Source organism: Meriones unguiculatus, chromosome 7 (genome assembly GCF_030254825.1).
Source record: "Meriones unguiculatus strain TT.TT164.6M chromosome 7, Bangor_MerUng_6.1, whole genome shotgun sequence".
Lineage (NCBI taxonomy): Eukaryota > Metazoa > Chordata > Mammalia > Rodentia > Muridae > Meriones > Meriones unguiculatus.
In genome coordinates this window covers 24071124-24089460 of record NC_083355.1, presented here as the reverse complement: position 1 = coordinate 24089460, position 18337 = coordinate 24071124, and the positions used below count along the sequence as shown (strand labels likewise).

Below are 18337 nucleotides of genomic sequence, written 5' to 3'. Positions count from 1 at the left end.
TGAAAGGGAAGCCCTGGCCGCTCAGGCGGGATTCGAAAGGTCAGTGCGCTCCAAGAAGCGGTGCTGGCTAGAGCGCGCCCTCGTGGAAGACGGTGGCATTGCAGGCGTTCTGTTCCGGCCCCGCCCCCGGGGGCAAAGGCCTTCCAGGTCACCTGGGAACCTGGGTCCAGAGGAACAGATCTGACCTGAAGAGCAGGACGTGGCTCCTGGCACCGGGTCTGAGGGTCTTGGAGGCAGAGAGGGCGAAAGGTAGAGGTAAGGAGGACTTGGAAAGGGTTGAACGGAAGAGACGCACGAATGTGGTCATGCGCAGATGCGCAGGAGCTTGCGCCTCTTCGTGGGGGCGTTAGTGCCTAGAAACTACCCCAACAGCCGGGGAGGGCTCTAAAGCGGACGCTCCTGACTTGCAGAGGCTGCGTTGGCTGCTGAGTCTGAGCCACGCGCGCGGTCAGTGCCCACCGCGCCTTGAGCGCGTGCACAGCTCTGCTGTCAGGCATCTTCTCTGTCTTCTCGGAGTGCCCATGTGGCGGGAGGGGGCGTGCTAGGCCCCGCTGGCGGCCAGGGTGGCGGAGAGGTGGCTCCGGAGGGACGCGATCACCCCCACTTCTTCGCAGATGGCCTCGTCGAGCCCTGACGCCCCCTGTTCCTGCGACTGCTTTGTCGCCGTGCCCCCGGCCTCCGCCGTCCCAGCCGTGATCTTTGCGAAGAACTCGGACCGTCCCCGGGATGAGGTGCAGGAGGTGGTGTTTATACCGGCTGGCACCCACACCCCTGGGAGCCGGCTCCAGGTGGGCCAGGGCTTAGGAAGAGCTGGGGGGTTTGTTGCCGGACCTTCGTGTGCTTGCTCCTGGGATGGGGGCAGGCGCGGGGAAGGAGTCTGGACCTCGAGTCCACCAGCCTGGACCTCGAGTCCACCAGCCTCTGCCGAGTTCACTCGTGTGTGACGGACGTGAGAGCCGAGACCTTTCTCAAGTCCGTTCTGTAAAGTGGCTGACGAAGTGCGGGGCCAGTGCAGGTCCTGGATTTTATTTTATTTTATTTATTTATTTATTTGTCTCCCCAGTGAGTCCTTCTCTCTCTTCACCTCCAGTGTACCTACATCGAGGTGGAACAAGTGCGGAAGACACACGCTGTGATTCTGAGCCGCCCTTCTTGGCTGTGGGGGGCTGAGATGGGCGCCAACGAGCATGGCGTCTGTATTGGCAACGAAGCTGTGTGGACCAAGGAGCCTGTTGGGGAGGGGGAAGCCCTGCTGGGTATGGATCTACTCAGGTACAGGCCCCTTCTTACGCCCTCCCTCCCCTCCCCTCTAACACACACACACACACACACACACACACTCACAGGAGTCTGCCGTCCCCCTCTCCCCTCTAACACACACACACACACAATCACACGGGTCCATTGGGCTCGCCTCTGTCGGCCTTGAGGCCTGCGGCCTGAGGAGGCTGCAGTGGCCCTTTTTGTCTTATCAGTCTGATAAAAAGCCTCCCTTGACCCTGAGTGGTTTAATTTTTTTTTTCAATATCTTTTTTTGTTTTTTTGTTTTTTTTGTTTTTTTTTTTTTTTTTGAGACAGGGTGTCTTTTTGTAGCCCTGGTTTTCCTGGAACTTGATCTATAAACCAGGCTGGCCTTGAACTCAGAAATCTGCCTGCGTATATGCCACCATGCCAGGCTCAGTACTATTTTTGTTAAATGAAACATCCCATAGACTTCTGGTTTATAAAAAAAAAAAACAAAAAAAAACTTGCAAGTGTGGGGCAGAGGAGAGGTTCAGTCAGGCACTTCTTACTTGGAGACAGTGTTCCAGACCTTTCTGTGGAACTCTGAGTTCAACCACTGGCATACATTTTGTTGTTGTTGTTGTTTAATGTTTGTTTGTTTTGCTTTATTTTGCTTCAAGACAGGGTCTCACTGTGTAGCCCTGACTGGCCTAGAATTTGTTATGTAGAGCAGGCTGGCCTTGAACTTACAGAGATCCACCTCCCAAGTGCTGAGGTTAAAGGTGTTTACCACTAACCTGGATGGTTTTTTCATTTTGCTTTGATTTTGTTTTGTTTTTTTGTCTTTTCCGTTTGTTCTGAGATAAGGAATCGTGTAGTGTGTAGCTGAGCCTGGAGATGAACTTCTGATTCTCCTGCCTCCAAGTCTTCATTGGGATCACGGCTCTGTGCCCCAGGCCTGGCCTACGTGACTCTCTAATACCGTCGTTGCTGCTGGGGTGGCTGTGTGAGACGTGGGCTTTTCCTCAGGCCTCTCTGGATCACTTCTGCCCTCTGACCTGTCAGGCTGGCTTTGGAACGGAGCGGTACTGCCCAGGAGGCTGTGCATGTGATTGCAGGCTTGCTGGAACGCTATGGGCAGGGGGGCAGCTGCCGGGAAGATCCTGTGCCATTCTGCTACCATAACACCTTCCTGCTGGCTGACCGGACAGAGGCGTGGGTGCTGGAGACGGCTGGGAGGCTGTGGGCTGCCCAGCGGATCCAGGGTAGGAGTCTGGCATAGAGCCTGCCTCTGAGCGGGAACATAGACCTCTGGAGATACTGACCTCCCCCCTCTTGAGGCTACCGCTTTTCTTCTCCCTCACTGCCTTGGGCAGTGGGAGAGGGTTAGTGGGTCAGGGAGGGTCTTGCTTTTGGGGCACCGTGGGAGACTAGAAATGAGCCCACTCAGGAACTCTTTTTCTCCTACCTCTGGTTAAATGCTCCCATGCTTCATCCTGCCCCTTCCTCTGGGAAGCCTTCCTGGATCTCCCTGTGTGGTTAGGAAGTCATAGGCCCCTTGAGGGCAGGTTGTGCTCTTTAAAATCATCATCTGAGTTCCTCACCCGGGGCCTGGCACATGGTGGGTGCTCTGTAATAGATAAACAAGTCCCTCTTCCTTCACAGGGGGTGCCCGGAACATTTCCAACCAGCTGAGCATTGGCATAGACATCTCAGCGGAACACCCAGAGCTCCGCAGCCATGCCAAGGCCCAGGGTTGGTGGACTGGGCAGGGCGCCTTTGATTTTGCGGAGGTCTTCTCCCTGACCCAGCAGCCCGTGCGCATGGAAGCTGCCAAGGCCCGTTTCCGGGCCGGCTGTGAGCTGCTGCAGCAGCGACAAGGTCTGTGAGTGGTGGGCGAGAGGGCCACAGCTTCCCAGCTCGGGTCTGTCTCTCCCACGCCCGTTCGCTGAGCCCTCGCCACTCCCTCCTCGGCAGGTAGCATCACGGCAGAGGTGATGATGGGTGTCCTCAGGGACAAGGAGAGCGGCATCTGCATGGACTCTGGAGGCTTCCGCACCACAGCCAGTATGGTGTCGGTCCTGCCCCAGGATCCCACAAAGCCCTGTGTCCACTTCCTCACCGCCACCCCAGACCCCTCCAGGTGAGGGATGACGACGTACGCGGTCAGGGGACGGGATGGGACGGGTCCCCTCCTGCTACTTCAGTGCTTCAACCTGTGTCTCATTAGGTCAGTGTTCAAGCCTTTCATCTTTGGAGTCGGGGTGTCCCAGGCCCCCCAGGTGCTGTCCCCCACTTTTGGAGCCCAGGACCCCGTTCGGATCCTGCCCAGATTCCAGAGCCAGGTGGACCGTCGACACTTGCTCTACCGTGGGCACCAGGCAGCCCTGCGGCTGATGGAGGATGAGCAGGTGACCCTGGGTGCTCTGCTGAGGGCAGGGAGGAGGCTGGAGAGCTGTGGGCAGGTGGGGTCTTCAGCCACTCTCCGGTGTCTCCTGCCTTGCCTTGGTCTCCACATTCGTCACCTCTGCCTTTCCCGACAGGAGCAGGGACAACAGCTCCGGCGCAAGCAGCAGGACCTGGAGCGGGAAGGCCTGGAGGCTCTCGGAAGACTGCTTACTGGAAAGCAGGCCCCACCTCTGCAGGGGCTGGGCAGCCTCTTCCAGGCCTTTGTGGAGAAGGAGTGCGAGGTCTATGCGTAAGCATGCAGTACCTCTTGGCCCACGGATGCTTGATCTGGGACAGACTGCTGTGAGCTGGGGAAGGCAGAGGATCACCGCCATCCCTTCACGCCCTTATCCAGGCTCAGAGTGGCTGGTACAGCCTTTGGCTTAATAAATGTGTTTTATTTCCTTACTTGGGAACCTGGATCTCAGGTCTGTTGGGGCGAGCTGAGCCAGTGCAAAGGACAGTTCCCAGCAGGCTGGTTGCTAGACCTGTGATGCCAAGCTATAAATCCTAATGGTGTGTGTGATGGGACCTAATTCGTGTGGTGGTGGTGGGGTTTCATGAAGACCCAAGATCATGCTTTACTAGGTAGCTGGCTGCTATCTGGAGACACTAAGGATTTCCAAGGTTTTAGTCCTTAGCTTGGACTGCGTGGTGATGTGTCTTTAACCAAATTACTCAGGGGGCAGAGGCAGGTGGATATCTGAGAGTCCTAAGCCATCCAGGATTACACAGTGAGGCACTGTCTTTAAAGACCACAAAGCTCTCTCAACATGAGACAGCTACCTCTGTGAGGCAGTCCCACTTCTGGCTCACTTGAGGTACTGAGAGATGCCAGCCCTTTGGGTTATTCCTGAAAGGTTAAGCTGCTTTGGGGAACTGTGGTTTGGGTTTCTGGTTCTGATTGCTTTCCCCACGTGACATGAAAAGCATTCCAAACCCAGAGGCACTTTATTGGGAGCGGGGCTCCTGCCACAGGTGCGGGGCCTGAGAAGAAGGGCGAGTGCACAGAGGCTCTGCATTACTTTGTGCTTCTTTTGGTTGTGGTTTTTGTCTTGCTGAGGCCTACAGCCGAAGAGCTCTTGGGGGCTGTGGCTGCTGGAGCCTCCTTCCTTGTGTGGGCAGAGCTTTTCTGGCTCCTGGGAACCTGTTTCTTGGTAGAGGAGGCAGCCGGGCTTGGGGCGGCAGCCGGGCTTGGGGAGGCAGCCGGGCTTGGGGAGGCAGCCTTAGGGGGTGACTCCTCCTCAGGCTGTGCAGTGACAGTAGAGCTGCAGTCCCCGGCCATGGGTGCCGTGGGCAGCAGGGGCAGGTCTGTGAGGACAGGCTGTGTCTCCATCCTTGACAAGTGCTCTGCCAGGACTGCCCGCTGCCTGCGTTCCTGATGCTGGTGCATTTCCTGGTCCAAGTCCTTGAAGAACCCTGGGGGAGGAGAGGTAGAGCCTTGGGCTCGGCAGGATGTTCCTGGTGAACCTCCGGGCTTTCTTAGTTAGAAGGAGTATGGGGCTGGCAACAGATGAGTCCCCTGCGTCTCCTATTTAGATCCCGCCCTGGTTCCGGACAGAGCTGGATCACCGATTCTATCGTGGAGAGCTGGTGGGACTGTGAGCCATGCTGGGGGAGGTGACACACTTTCCACCCCCTTGAGTGGCACTCTGGAAACATGAAGGGCCTGGGGCGGAGGAGACCACAGAGCTGAAGAGAAGATGTCTCTACAGAGCCAGCTGCCTAGGATGGTGTCAGTGTTGTCCTCCCCGGCCCCCGGCCCCCGGCCCCCTAGGGCAGTGTGAGCCTGGGGAGGCTGCCAGCTTCGGAAAATAGTCACCTCGGTCTGCACAGAAGGGGCCATTCAGCTCCGGAAATTCCTCCTCCTCATCTGAGGATTTATCCTCCTCGTCTGAGGTCCAACGCTCCATGATAGGCTGCTTGTCCAGGTCCAGGAGCAGTGGCAGGGCTTCTATCACCATCTTCCTGTGAGGCAGAAGGAACAGAGGCTAGCCATGAGGGCATCCCTGCTGTGGAACCTGGGAGGGCATGTGTGCTGGAGTGCCCACACCTGGATGGGTGTGGCTAGAAGATGGGCCTGGGGTCAGCCCCAGAGAGCAAAAGGCTGGCTACTGTGAGGTGCTGAACACTCAGGCACAGGGCGCGGGGGGCGGGGGGCACAGTAGATACGTCAGGGTTGCAGGATGAGCATGGCTTCCTGCTCATCTAGCACCTCTACTCCCACCTGCAGTCCCTCCTCACCTGTAGCCGTCCTTGTTGGTACAGGGGTTTCCACACAGGTTGAGAATGAGAAGGCTCTGGGGGAGCTCATCTGTACAGCAGAAAGGATGAGAACCTCAATGCCTGCTCTGCACCCCCGAAGAGAGATGGGGGGTGACTATGACCAAAACCTCAGAGCCAGGAGGAGGGACGACCCCACATGGGACACATCCTATGAGTCAGGGCAAGGCATTCCTACCTAGCTTTAGCGTTTCTATCAGGTTCTCAGAAAGGTCCAGAAACTGGAGGTACTGGAGGTCAAGGAGGTTTTCCACCTGCTTGATTTGGTTTCCTGCCAGAGACAGAAAGCTGCAGGGCAAGAGGGAAGGGACAGAGACAAGACTGAGCTACAGCCTAGGCACACGGAGGTACCTGGGCTGCCCCGTGTAGGCAGCTGGCTGACGAGTGGGGACACAAAACCGTGTGGGGTGAGGAAAGCAGGGGTAGGCTTCACAGCCGATAAGGAGTCAGGCTTGGAGAGCTTCAAGCCAGTGTTAGGGGTGTAGCCAGTTTCTCGACACCCACTCCTTAGTCCCTTGCTACCTGGGTGCCACATACCGCAGGGAGGCGATGCATGCCAGGTTCTCAATTCGCTGGATCTTATTCTGTGGGAAGAAACCAAGGTGGGGAAATCAAGTCAAGGTCATCTGGGAGGGGGTCCTTCTTAAGAGGTGAAGCCCTAAGACCATGGCTACTGTCAGCTGCAGCCACTGCACTTTATGTGTGACTCTTCAACCTGACTGAGTGGCTGGATGTCATTTCCTTGGGGAAAGATGATTTGTTTCCTCTGGTCAAAGGTTAATGTGTAAACTTGGGGCTGGTTCAACGAGCAGAACCAAAGAAGGACTGGAGAAGGGACCAAGGGACCACTAGGGAAATGGAAAAGGCCTCATTGGGGTCCTGTAAACCCAGAAGGAACAATAATTGTATATTTGTTGATTCACAAGGTTCGTCTAGGAGAAGTGTAAGGTCCCTGGCTGTGTTCATCCTAGGAAAGGCTGAAGATCACCCAACCAGCACTGCATAGCCTCTGAAAGACCTGAAGGATGCAGGATGTAGGAAAATCTTTTCATCAAGACAGCGACTGGACACTTGTTTAAACATTTTAATGACATTTTTGGGTGCACGTGTGTGGCTGTGGGCACACATACGTGGCGGTCTCAGAAAACAAAACCGATAGAATCGGTTCTCTTATTATGTGGGTCCTGGGATTGAACTCGGATCACCAGGCTTGGCGGCAAACACTTTGAACCTACGGAGAGCCACCTTGCCGGCCATTAATTTATTTGTTCATTTGCTCATTCATTCATCCACTGAGGCACAGTCATTCTATGTAGCCTTGGCTGGCCTGGAAATCGTAGAGCAGGCTGGCCTCCAACTTATAAGGATCTGCTTGCTTTTGTTTCCCAACTGATGGGACCAAAGGCATACGCCACTACACTTAGATCTGGATTTACTTTTAAGGCAGGGTTTTGTGTAGGGCAGACTGAAACTTCCTGTGTAGCCCAGGGTAGCCTCAATCTTGTGATCCTTCTGCTTCAGCCTTGTGAGTTCCTCAAGCACTGGGATAACAGGCATAGGCCACTACCCCCACTGGAAACAGGCTTCAGCCTGAGAGGACCTTCTACAGCCTGGAAGGTCTGGACTCTAGACCGAGAAAAGTGTCTGAACAATGGCGATTCTAGAGGATGGTCAAGAGCTCTGGTGAGGTGGGGAAGGAAATCAAGTTTTTTTGTTTTCTTTTTTTGTTTCTTTTTTCCCCCCCGAGACAGAGTTTCTCTGTGTAGCACTGGCTGTCCTGGAACTCACTCTGCTGGCTTCAAACTCACAGAGATCCCGCCTGCCTCTGACTTCCCAAGTGCTGGGATCAAAGGTGTGCGCCACCACCGCCCAGCCAGAAATTAGTGTTTCAATTCAGGAGATTTCCCAATTCATTTGGGAATGTTCTCCTTGCCTAAATGCCAAAAATGGAAAAAAAGAGAAAGAAAAAAAGAACCATTTGGCTGTTTGGATTAGACAAGGTTCACAGCAAGGAGAGGACGGGAAGCATGAGGGCAGGACTTTACCGACTGCAGATAGAGGCTGTGAATATTGCGGAGGCTCTCCAAGTTCCCGATGGATGTAATTCCTTCCCGATCCAGGCGGACCGTCTCCAGTTCGTCAAGAGTCTGAAACCTGGAGGAGAGCGAGCAGCTTGGTAGTTCACACCTGTGGCCTCTTAGGAAGATGGTGAGTGGGAGGAAGAGGAGACCAGTCTCCAAGAAAGGAGGAGGGCTTGTGTGGCTCTGAGGAGATGTCAAGAACAGCCAGTTCCTGGTGGTGGTGTCTAGCTCTCGGACACATGGTTCTCTGTTGGTGGTGCTGAGAAAGAACAGAGCTGACAAGGGGACTCTGGTAGCTGGTAGGTGACTGCTCATGCTTCCTGGAAATTCAGAACAAGAGAAGACTTCCGTGGATGGTGGAGGCAGGGTAGGGTGAGGATAGATGCAGAAATAATCTCATATCTTCCGGAAGGATCTTCCTTTTGAGTGACCGTGGAGGGGAAATCATTTGTTCCATCCATATGCTCATGATTTCCAAACTTTAACGGGTATCCTCCGGACAAATGACATAGGTTTTTGGCCTTCCTCATTAGGGAAACCAGGAAAGTAGCTATGGCAAGTGGATGCCAGAGGCAGGCACAAGAAATCAAAGTGGGAACACGGGCTATGTACCAACTCCAGAGTGGGGGAATCAGGAGGAGCTTCCTGGAGGAGGTGACCAATGGGTAGGCAATGAGAGAGGAATAGGGACAAGTTCAAGCAGAAAAGAAAAAAATAGTGCATGCATGTGCTAAGTCAGCCTTCTTGAACTTGAATGTGCCTGTGAACCCTTTGGGTGCTGGAAGATGTAGATCTGAATTCAGTAGGTTTGAGATGGATCTCTCTCTCTCTCTCTCTCTCTCTCTCTCTCAAAGGCAGGGCTTCATATAGCCCAGGGTGGCCTCAGGCTCACTATGTAGCTGTGGAGAATGGTCTGAACTTCTGATCTTCCTGCCTCTGCCTCTTGAGTGCTGGGGTCCCACTACGGCCAGTTTTATGTGGTGCTTAGCACTCTACAAGCTAGCTCCCCAGTGGAAATTCATTTCTAGCAAGCTCCCAGGTGACGTGAAGCTGCTCTCACTTCTGAGTAACGCCAGGCAAGACTATGGCGTGAGAAATTGCCCACTGTGTAGAGTGTGGCTGGAAACAAGGCCGGTTCGTGCACTTTGCATTTTATTCTGGCTGTAATGGAGTAACTAGATTTATCATTTATAACCATCAGTTGGGCAACAACAGTGTGGGGAGGCCGGGCTGAGAACCGGGCGGAGAAATTTTGGGTTTGCTAAGAGGTGGTGACAGTATTCTCTCGGGCAGCTGAGGACATACGGGAAGAAAAGGAAAACATCTTTAAGAAGGGAAAACCAATTGTACAGTATGACTGATTGGTGTGTGGAGTAACTAAAGAGACAAACGTGAGTTACAAAATCAGGGTAGCTCAGCGAACCGAACATCGGCGTTTCCGTTTTCTGCTAACATCCCATCCCTTTCCTTCCCATCCACTCACATCTTGTCTGACAGGTCCTCATCCTCAGGGAAGGTCAAGTTCCGCTTGGTGATAAGGTCTTCAGTAATGCAGACTCCCTTTTCCTCTGGAGTTTTGGAAGCATTCTCAGCTGTGAAAGGATGAGCCCCTTCTGTTACCCGACTTCATTGCTGGAGACCTGACCTGACTGTTGTCCAGCTGTTTTATCCACCAACTCACCTTCCTCCTCATCTCCTGGCATGACCTAGAACAAACAGCGGCCGCCTGAGGCTGGTGGACGAAGAGGAGCAGAGAAGCTTAGACGGCCGGTTGGGATGGATGACTGAACCTAGGTTGGAGGGAAGACCGAGAGGGCAGGGACGGGGGTTGGTTAGTTCAGAGCCAATTTTTCTGGGGTGCGGTGGAAGATACGGGTAAATCGGAGCGAAGGATCTGGAGTCACAAGTGCGTGGCGCGGCTTTACTGGCCTTAAACTGAAAGGACTGGAAAGAGGAGAAGAACGATTCCTCGACCTCTCGCGCCGTTGCTAGGAGACAGGACGCCAGGTCCGGGAGGCGTGAGGGCGGGTGACCCAGCCCCAGCTCTACGCATGCGGAGAGAGGCCCTATCCGGCAGCTCGCCCACTGCTTCCGGCCCCGGGTTCTCCCTGCTGCCCCACAATCCTTAGCTTTTTCCGTCTCTGCGCGGTACTCCTGGGAACTTCCGGTAGCGATGGCTGCGGCGGTGGCTGGGGTTTGGCGAGGTGTCCTGCCCCGAGCGGGTAAGGAGCGGCCCGGGGCCTCACTGCGCACAGGCCGGCGCTCTCCAGTCCTGGCCTCCCTCCCTTCCCTGTGACCTCTGACCTCTGGCCGCTCTTGGTGACCTTGGCACTAGCTGGGTCTCTGATTTGACCGGGTCCAGTTCCCCGCGACATCCCCTCCGCCCCCTACCCCTCAACACACACTCTGGCAATCGCAGCAACGACGTCACCGATAACAGTGCTCATTCCTACAGCCTAGGACCCCGCTCTGGCGTTTCCTAACCCTTCGCTCAGCCCTTGCCTCTGACCCCGGAGAATCCTTGCCCGAGTTTTTGTGCATTCCTTAAGTTCTCTGTCACTCACAGCCTCCTCGCGGCTTCTCTCAACTACCCTCTCTTCTTAAAGCAGGCTTCTCGGTGAGATCTCGTGCTCGCAGTCTGTTTATCCACACACCCGCCAAGTGGGTTCTGTCTAGTGCTCGTCTTTTCTGTTCAATTTCACGGAGGGCAGCGCAGTTAGTTAGGTGGCATGGTGCGTGGCGTTAGTGGGCACGCGTGAAGTTGACACCGTCCTGTAGGCCCGGGATTGTGGTTATTGCTTTACACTCATTGCCGCATTTAAATCTTAAAGCCAAAGCACAGAGAGGCACACCGAGGCTTAAAATCCAATTCCATCTCATGCCAAAGGCACCCTTAACAGGTGGTGTGGCCATTAACCGTAAAACCTCCATCCTCCGTATTCTCTGGAGTCTTCTAGCTGATCCTTTTCCTGAGAAACTGCAGTGTCGGTTTTTATGTTGAGGATGAAAGAGTCATTTGACTCAGAGCTTTGGAGTATTTCCTTGATATCTGAGAGAGCCTTTCACCAAGAATGAATACTTGGGCAGACAAAGGTCAGAGGACAGCGTGTGTGACTCTCTTCTCTGCCATAGTGGGTTCTGGGAGGTGGAGCACCGGTTGTCAGGTCTGGTGGTGAGTGCATTTACCGTGAGTCATCTCTCAGGCCCTTACTTTTGCTTTATTGAGTTAGGGTCTCACACTGCTGAGGTTGGCCTTGAACTGTTGATCCTCCTGTCTCTTCTTCCCAGGAACCTGGATCACCGTCCTATCTGGTGGCATAATGCATTTTTCCTCCTTTCTTGCTTCAAGCCAAGGGGAGAAGGCCCCAGAGCTATGGGATGAAGCCAGGCATTCTCAGAAGGGTTTATGAAGACACAACCTGCAGGGCCCCGCCTCAGAGTTTCTGATTTCGTAGGTCTAGGGCAGGCAGGTATCTCTAACAAGCTCCCAGACGAAGCTGATGTTGGTGGCTCGATGGGGCTGTTTGTACTTCCAGAACTGCCACTTAGGCCAAGGATTGACATTTTGCAGGAGAGCTGGGCGCGGTGTTCTTTTTTTTTTCTCTCTCTGTCTTTCTTTCTTTCTCTCTTTCTTTCTGTCTCTCTCTCTCTCTCCTTTTCTCCTTTTCTCCTTTTTCCTTTCTTGCCTTCGGGGGATGGAACCTAGGGCTTGATGCTTAATAGATGAGTTCTGTACCTCTTAGTTGCACCTCCAGCCCCTGGCGACTGTTTTATGAGTAAAGTCTTACTGCGGCACAGTCTCCCGCGTTACCTATGGTTTACACCGACTGGTTTCTGTTGGTTTGGTTGGTTTTTGTACATCTTGTTCGTCTTGAGACGGAGTCTCACTGTGTGTGTATCCCCAGGCAGCCTGAAACTCACAGAGATCCACCTGCCTCTGCCTCCAACTACGCTGAGCTTGGCTCTTCCTTTTAAAGAGCACCGTCTCATGCTGCAGCCCTGCCTGGCGTGGAGCTCACTGTGTGGACTAGTCTGGCCTTGAACTTGGGGCAGTCCTCCTGTCCGTCTTCTGAGTGCCAGGTTACACGCGTGTCCCCCCATGTCTAGATGATGAGTTAATGGGCTCTGATAGCCTGTACGCCTGTGTACCGCATTTCTGCCCGGTGCCTGCGGATGTCAGGAGAGGGCTCTAGATCCTCCGAAACTGGAGTTCCAGGTGGTTGTGAGTCATCACTCGGGTGCTAGGAAGTGAACCCAGGTTTTCTGTAAGAGCGAAAGGGGCTCTTAACCACGAAGCTATCCTTCCCGCCCCAACCACACCTAGGTTTCTTTATGGCTGCTTTTAGCAGAATTGAGTGACAGACTGTGTGAACCCCCGTTTTAAAATATTTATGATGTGGCCATTTAAAGAAGGGTTTTCTCAACACTCTCCATTTGCCTTATTTGTTTTTTATTTAGTTGGGCTTTTTGTTTGTTTGTTTGTTTTGGTTTTGGTTTTGTTGTTTTTTTTAGGTGGTCTCAGTAGCCCAGACTGGTACTTAGGTCTACTCTGCCTCAGCCTCCTGAGTGCTTGAATTACAAGCGTGGACACTATTCCTGGCTCTCCGTTTGCTTTGTACTTTTAAAAGACTTTATTTTAGCACGCCTGTAATCCCAGGCAGGAGCACTGTGAGTTCGAGGCCAGCCTGGTCTGCAAAGCAAGGGAGCCAAGGCTTCACAGAAACCCTGTCTCTAAAAACAAAACAAGACAAACAAACAAACAAACCTTCAAAATTTTATCACGTAAAAAGAAAAAAACAACTTTGAAGTTCTAGCACTGTACACAAGGCAGACTTGGAGAGAGCAGTCCACTTGGTAGGGTGCTTGCCCGGCATGCATGAAGCCCTGTATTTAATCCCCAACACGCCTCAACCAGGCATGTTGACCAGCACCTGTAATCCTAAACAGCACTCAGGTGGTGTGTGGCTCAGGCCGTCCGCCATCGGCTTCACAGTGAAGGCAGGCTGGCCTGTGTGCGAGAGACCCTACCCAAGGCCAAAACCAACCGTAGAACACAGTAACAAAAACCTGGAGAAACGGGGTTCTCAGGCCCGAGCCACTGGTGGGGACGCCACTGAAAGGAGAGAGCTTTTTAGCTCTGGGAACCACACCTTTCTCTTTCTGCCCCTCGGAGACAAGCTAGGTCCCCCGAGAGCCTGTACATTACCGCGTTGTCGCCTCCCCCTTCCAGCTTGGCTGCCCACCCTCCAGGCCGTGCGCCATGGCTCCAAGGCCGTGACCCGCCACCGCCGCGTCATGCACTTTGAGCGGCTGAAGCTAATGGCCTTGACCAAGTACATCGCGCCCAAACCTGCCGTCAGCCCCAGATGCCTGCCGCCCCCTCCCAAACCCCCAGAGGAGGTAAGGAGACTCAGCGCACGTTGCCTGGCGGTGCACTCCAAGCCGTGCCGTTTGTTACACACCGCATCATGAGTTCACCTTCCCGCCTTGCGCCCTTGGGTTCAGATAGTTGGGAGTGTTCGTCAGTGTACGTGTGTGTGTGCGCGCACCTGCCAGTGCTCCTGTGGAGGGTAGAGGGCAACTTCCGGGAGCCAGTTCTGGCTCCCCACCTTGTGAAGCCTCTTGTCTCTGCCCGCAAGCCTCGGTCCCTTCCGTCTCCGCCTCCATCCCGCTGCAGGAGCACCGTGGCTGCAGGTGGGTGGGACCACGGTGGGCTTTTTTGTGTGAGTTCTGGGTATTGAATGCAGGTCGTCAGAGCACAGCAGGCACTTTTACTCTCTGAGCCTCTCACCCAGACCAGACCAGACCCTCTGTAATAAACTATGCATTGTGCTCTGCCTTTTCTTTATTTTTTTTACTTGCCTCAAAAAAAAAAAAAAAAAAAAAAAGCATATGAAAACTTGCCTGTCGGTGGGATTTCACATCTGCCTTTTTTTTTTTTTTTTTTTTTTTTGAGACAGGCACTCTGAGCACCAAGCTCTTCTCAAACTTCTGAATTCAAGTGATCTCACCTTAGCCTCCTGGATGCTGAGATTACAGGTGTAAGCTGCCACACCCTGCTCCTTCCTGTTTTAGAGGAGCTGAAACTTCCGTGTTTCCCCTAAGGGACGGTAGAGGTGTTTTTTTTCTTTCGAGAAGAACAGGAAGAAGCTAGGTGTGGTGTCACAAGCCCATAATGTTGGCACCTAGGGGGTGGAAGCCGAAGTATCGTTCTGGGTCATCCTAGGCTGTGTAGGGAGTTCAAGGCCATTTTGCTGAAGCCATAGGATTGCTATGAGTTCAAGACTATCCCGGTCTACACAGTGAATTCCAGATCATCCAGGATTGTAAGGAGACACTGTCTTTTTGAGGGTGTCAGATCCTCTAGAATTGGACTTAGAGACAGCTGTGAGCTGCCAAGTGGATGCTGGAAATGAACCCGGGTCCTCTGGAAGAGCAGTCAGTGCTCTTAACCGCTGAGCCACCTCTCCAGCCCCAGGAGACACTATGAGGGGCGGGAGAAATGTCTCAGCAGTTACTTGTTCTTCCAGAGGAACCAAGCTGGATCCTAAGCACCCACGGGGCAACTCAGTATTACTGTCTGTAATGCCAGTGCCATGGTATCCAGTGCCCTCTTCTGGCCTCGAAGGGCACTGCATACCTAGTGTGCACACAAAATACGCATACACGTAATAAATTAAAAAAAGAAAAAAATGAATCCTGGGCTGGCAAGGTAAAGTCCCTTTCTGCCAAGTCTGGCTCCTAGGGACTGAACTCACTTCATGCAGGCTTGACAGCAAGCGCCTTTGCCCACTGAGCCATCTTGTATTTTAAGTGGGTAAAAATAATTCACGATTAGCACAGTGTAAAGCTGACAGTTGAGGCCGTTGTGTGTGCGCTGCTGGGAACTGAACCAGGTTTGTTGCACATGCTAGACAGGTGTTCCACTACTAAGCTCCATCCCAAGTCTTTATTTTCCCTTTCATTTTGAGACCACCATTTCTCCAAGGTTCAGAGTTTAGCCTTGAACTCACTCTGTAGCTCAGGCAGGCCTTGAACTTTTGACTCTCCCGCCTCGGCCTCCCGAGTAGCTGGACTTAATTGTACAGGCTTGCATTACCGCAGCCTGTGATGAAGTTGTTGACTGTGGTGACACAGGCAGCCTGCCACGGTGTCTGGGGAAGGGCACGGCTCTCAGCTCTGCAGACTGTGCTCTGAAACCCGCAGCTTTCCAGTGGACGTGGAACGGTCATGGTGAGAGGTATTCCACATCCAAGAATCAGGTCCCGTTCCCCTACCCATTCCCCAGCCTGTTACACATGCTGGCATCGCTGACCACCCCGTGTGCCTGTGGGGGGGGAGGGAGGGTACCAGGCCACCTTCATATCTCCTCAGCCATCCCTTCCTGCCGCAGGACTCAGGCCTCGTCCGGCTCCTGCGTCGAGAATTAGTAGCAGTTTTTCAGAACAATCGGATGATAGCTGTCTGCCAGAACGTGGCCATGAGTGCAGAGGACAAGCTTCTCCTGCGGCACCAGCTGCGGAAGCACAACATCTTGATAAAAGTCTTCCCCAACCAGGTAGGGTTGCCCTGGCTCAGGCCTGTCTTCCTCTCATGCCTGCTGAATGGGCCTGGGATCTGCTTCTCCCAAATGGTGCTTCCAGCTTCTGTCCAGTCTGGTGTCTAAACCACGCCTCGGCCGAGGGGACCCTTGGGTTGGACTCTGAGCTTGGTACAGCCTGTGCCCAAGGCTTTCCCTCCTCTTGCCCCCATTAGTCATTCTTTCCTGTGGTCTCAGGTCCTGAAGCCTTTTCTAGAAGATTCCAAATATCAAAGCCTGCTTCCCCTTTTTGTTGGACACAATCTGCTGCTGGTCAGTAAAGAGCCCAAGGTCAAGGAGATGGTGCGCATCTTAAAGAGTGTTCCTTTCATGCCACTGCTAGGTGAGTGGGCCACCCTGCCAGTTAGAGCTGAGGTGAAGTAGGTGGGTGGTGGATGAGGCCTGAGTCAGTTCATTTGTTAGGGACAGACTTGTCACTCAACACCTGTACGGAGGTGGTATGTGCACGCCTCCACCCCCTCCCAGATGGATGGATGGATGGATGGATGGATGGATGGATGGATGGATACATAGATACATAGATAGAAGTAAGAAAAAAGTATCTCAAATAAATAGGGCTGAGGTGCAGTGCTGTGACCAGTGTGTGTTGGGGTTCATTCTGTAGAGGAGATGGCCTGTGTGCGTCCCCAGAAAATTTCCAAGGAACATATATTTAATAGCAGCCCCCCCAATACACACTGCAGGATTTTCACACACAGCGTGCCATGCCCCATCCTCCTGGTTGGTGAGTGTGTAGCCGAGCAGTGCTGTGCAAGCAGCATCTCCATCCATCTCATCCCTGTACAGCTGTCATTTAGATGGCGGCTGCATTCTGCATGCCAAGAGGTGAAGTCTTCAAAGTCATTCAGGAGCCACTGACGTTAGGGAGTTCGAGCCTAGGTGCATGCTTTATGCCTGTTTTCAAGGACAGAGAGGAGAGGAGATTGGTTCCCAACAGTGGGCGTGGGCTGAGGCACAAGTGTGCCGCTGATTTTCGGAGCCACTGGGAGGGGCGAAGGGCACTGGAGAGCAGATTGTTGGTTTCGGGTGATGCTTCTCCAGAAGGGCGTCTGCAGATGGCCCAGATGACCCCGTGTTCTTCCAGGTGGCTGCATCGATGACACCATCCTCAGCAGGCAGGGGTTCGTCAACTATGCCAAGCTGCCCAGCCTGGACCTGCTGCAGAGGGAGCTGGTAGGAGGACTCACTCACATCATGGCCCAGACCCGCTACCTGCTTCAGCACCAGCCGGTCCAGCTGACTTCCCTGCTGGATCAGTATGTCAAACAGCAGCACGAGGGAGATTCTGCCACAGCAGCCAGTGGGGAACCACTTCCTCCTGATCCTGCTCCAGATTCCTAGCCGGCCTGTTTTACCCAGCTCTGCCCCATAAATACGCTCTGTCCCTGTTGTCTGTGTTGTTGTCTGGCAGAGATCTAAAAGAATTTGGAGTCTGGGAGTGGCCTGTGGACTTGGCTCTCATTCACAGTGACCTCCTTGGGGACAGGCTTCTTAAAGATCCAGAGAAATTCCATTTCAGAGTGAGGCTGTCCATTGTCTTCTGTTTCACTGATCCCTCTGTCTTCAGTTGTTCCAACTAGGGATTGGACAGGGACAGCCTCCTTCGGTTCTCCAGGCACAGGGCAGGCTCCTTGCCCACTGCCCCTTGCTCTGTGTTTTCCCAGCCCTCCCTCTCGGTTCCTCCTCAGGTCTTGATGGACCAGTTAAGAAAACTTGTGAATGGCACCTGCTGAGTCTTCTGCCAAGTTCTGTACCAAACACAGATGCCAGCTCCTTTTGTTCCTTCCCATTCAGGAAAGGGCAGAGAAGTTTGAAGTCCTGGATAAGGTCTTGAACTTGTTACCCTGAGACCTCAAGTTCCCATAGCAGAACTTCTTCATAAAGTCCCCCCCCGTGAGCCCCTTCATGGGCTCAGATGTAGGTGTTCCACCCTTGGGGTGTGCTGGGTTGTAGAAGGAATGGGAAAATTGCTTCATAATAAAAATAAAATACATTTTATGGACTCTTGTTTTTTTTTTAAAGATTTATTTTATGTGTAAAAGCTGTGTACATTTATATCTATGTACCGTGTGTGTGTGCCTGGTACCCACGGAGGTCAGAAGAGAGCATTGGATCTCCTGGAACAAATTGCTGGTGGTGGCAAGCCGCCATGTGGGTGGGAAATTGAACCTGAGTCCTCTGAGAGGAGTAAGTGCTCACAGCCCAGTCTCCAGCCTAGATTCTTGATCTTACAAAGTCATTCTGTGGGTCATTTTCATGTCCTCTCTAGATTTTCCTCACTTTCCTTCCTTAAAAACTGGCTTTCCTAGGCACCTCTTTTGACAGAAACTACATCTTACATGCTTTTCCTTATGAAGACTGTGCCTGGTAGCAGGAAGGATCTGGGGGAACTAGAGTTCTCGTTTAACATGGGCCTGGGGTCTGCGGCAGGAGGCCTTCCCCGAGTCCTGGGGAGCAGCACTTCTAAAGGAAGGACATACCGAGCTCAGCCTGTGGCCTGCGGTTGTCTTTGGAGCACATCCTGGGTGGGGCGGGGTTGGATGAGGAGTGGCCCCTCAGCATTCCTCCTCAGGCTTGGAGCAGTGCCACAGCATCTTTAGTCCTGGACAGACACTGGTGTTGAAGATCTGCAGCAGCTGTCCTCTGGCCTGGACCAGGACCAACCTCCCACAGTGCCCAGCTCTGCAGATGCCCAGGGATC

At 53.4% G+C, this 18337-nt stretch overlaps 3 protein-coding genes across 6 annotated transcripts; 2 read left to right on the top strand and 1 right to left on the bottom strand.

The window, feature by feature from the left end:
• Window positions 1-99: 99 nt before the first annotated feature.
• Window positions 100-4080, top strand: Scrn2 (secernin 2). 3 transcript variants are annotated; one of them, XM_021641984.2, is made up of 8 exons: window positions 100-255; window positions 615-788; window positions 1091-1272; window positions 2290-2489; window positions 2890-3105; window positions 3202-3367; window positions 3455-3635; window positions 3768-4080. In XM_021641984.2, the coding sequence occupies exons 2-8, from the start codon at window positions 615-617 to the stop codon at window positions 3924-3926; spliced, it is 1278 nt and encodes a 425-aa protein (XP_021497659.1). In that variant the 5' UTR covers window positions 100-255; the 3' UTR covers window positions 3927-4080. The 3 variants fall into 3 exon arrangements, with proteins under 3 accessions (XP_021497659.1, XP_021497660.1, XP_060242842.1); XM_021641985.2 differs by lacking the exon at window positions 100-255 and adding an exon at window positions 294-447; XM_060386859.1 differs by lacking the exon at window positions 100-255 and having other exon boundaries at window positions 649-788; window positions 1064-1272.
• A 95-nt stretch (window positions 4081-4175) lies between these two features.
• Window positions 4176-10089, bottom strand: Lrrc46 (leucine rich repeat containing 46). Its single transcript, XM_021641987.2, has 8 exons — window positions 9718-10089; window positions 9520-9628; window positions 8001-8109; window positions 6493-6539; window positions 6134-6243; window positions 5917-5986; window positions 5495-5640; window positions 4176-5091 (listed from the first exon to the last, which is right to left on the bottom strand). The coding sequence occupies exons 1-8, from the start codon at window positions 9737-9739 to the stop codon at window positions 4694-4696; spliced, it is 1011 nt and encodes a 336-aa protein (XP_021497662.2). The 5' UTR covers window positions 9740-10089; the 3' UTR covers window positions 4176-4693.
• Window positions 10090-10118: 29 nt separating this feature from the next.
• On the top strand, window positions 10119-17638 carry Mrpl10 (mitochondrial ribosomal protein L10). Of its 2 annotated transcripts, XM_021641988.2 has the most exons (5): window positions 10119-10258; window positions 13267-13436; window positions 15430-15594; window positions 15814-15958; window positions 16721-17638. In XM_021641988.2, the coding sequence occupies exons 1-5, from the start codon at window positions 10210-10212 to the stop codon at window positions 16975-16977; spliced, it is 786 nt and encodes a 261-aa protein (XP_021497663.2). In that variant the 5' UTR covers window positions 10119-10209; the 3' UTR covers window positions 16978-17638. The 2 variants fall into 2 exon arrangements, with proteins under 2 accessions (XP_021497663.2, XP_060242843.1); XM_060386860.1 differs by lacking the exons at window positions 10119-10258; window positions 13267-13436 and adding an exon at window positions 15138-15276.
• Window positions 17639-18337: the final 699 nt, after the last annotated feature.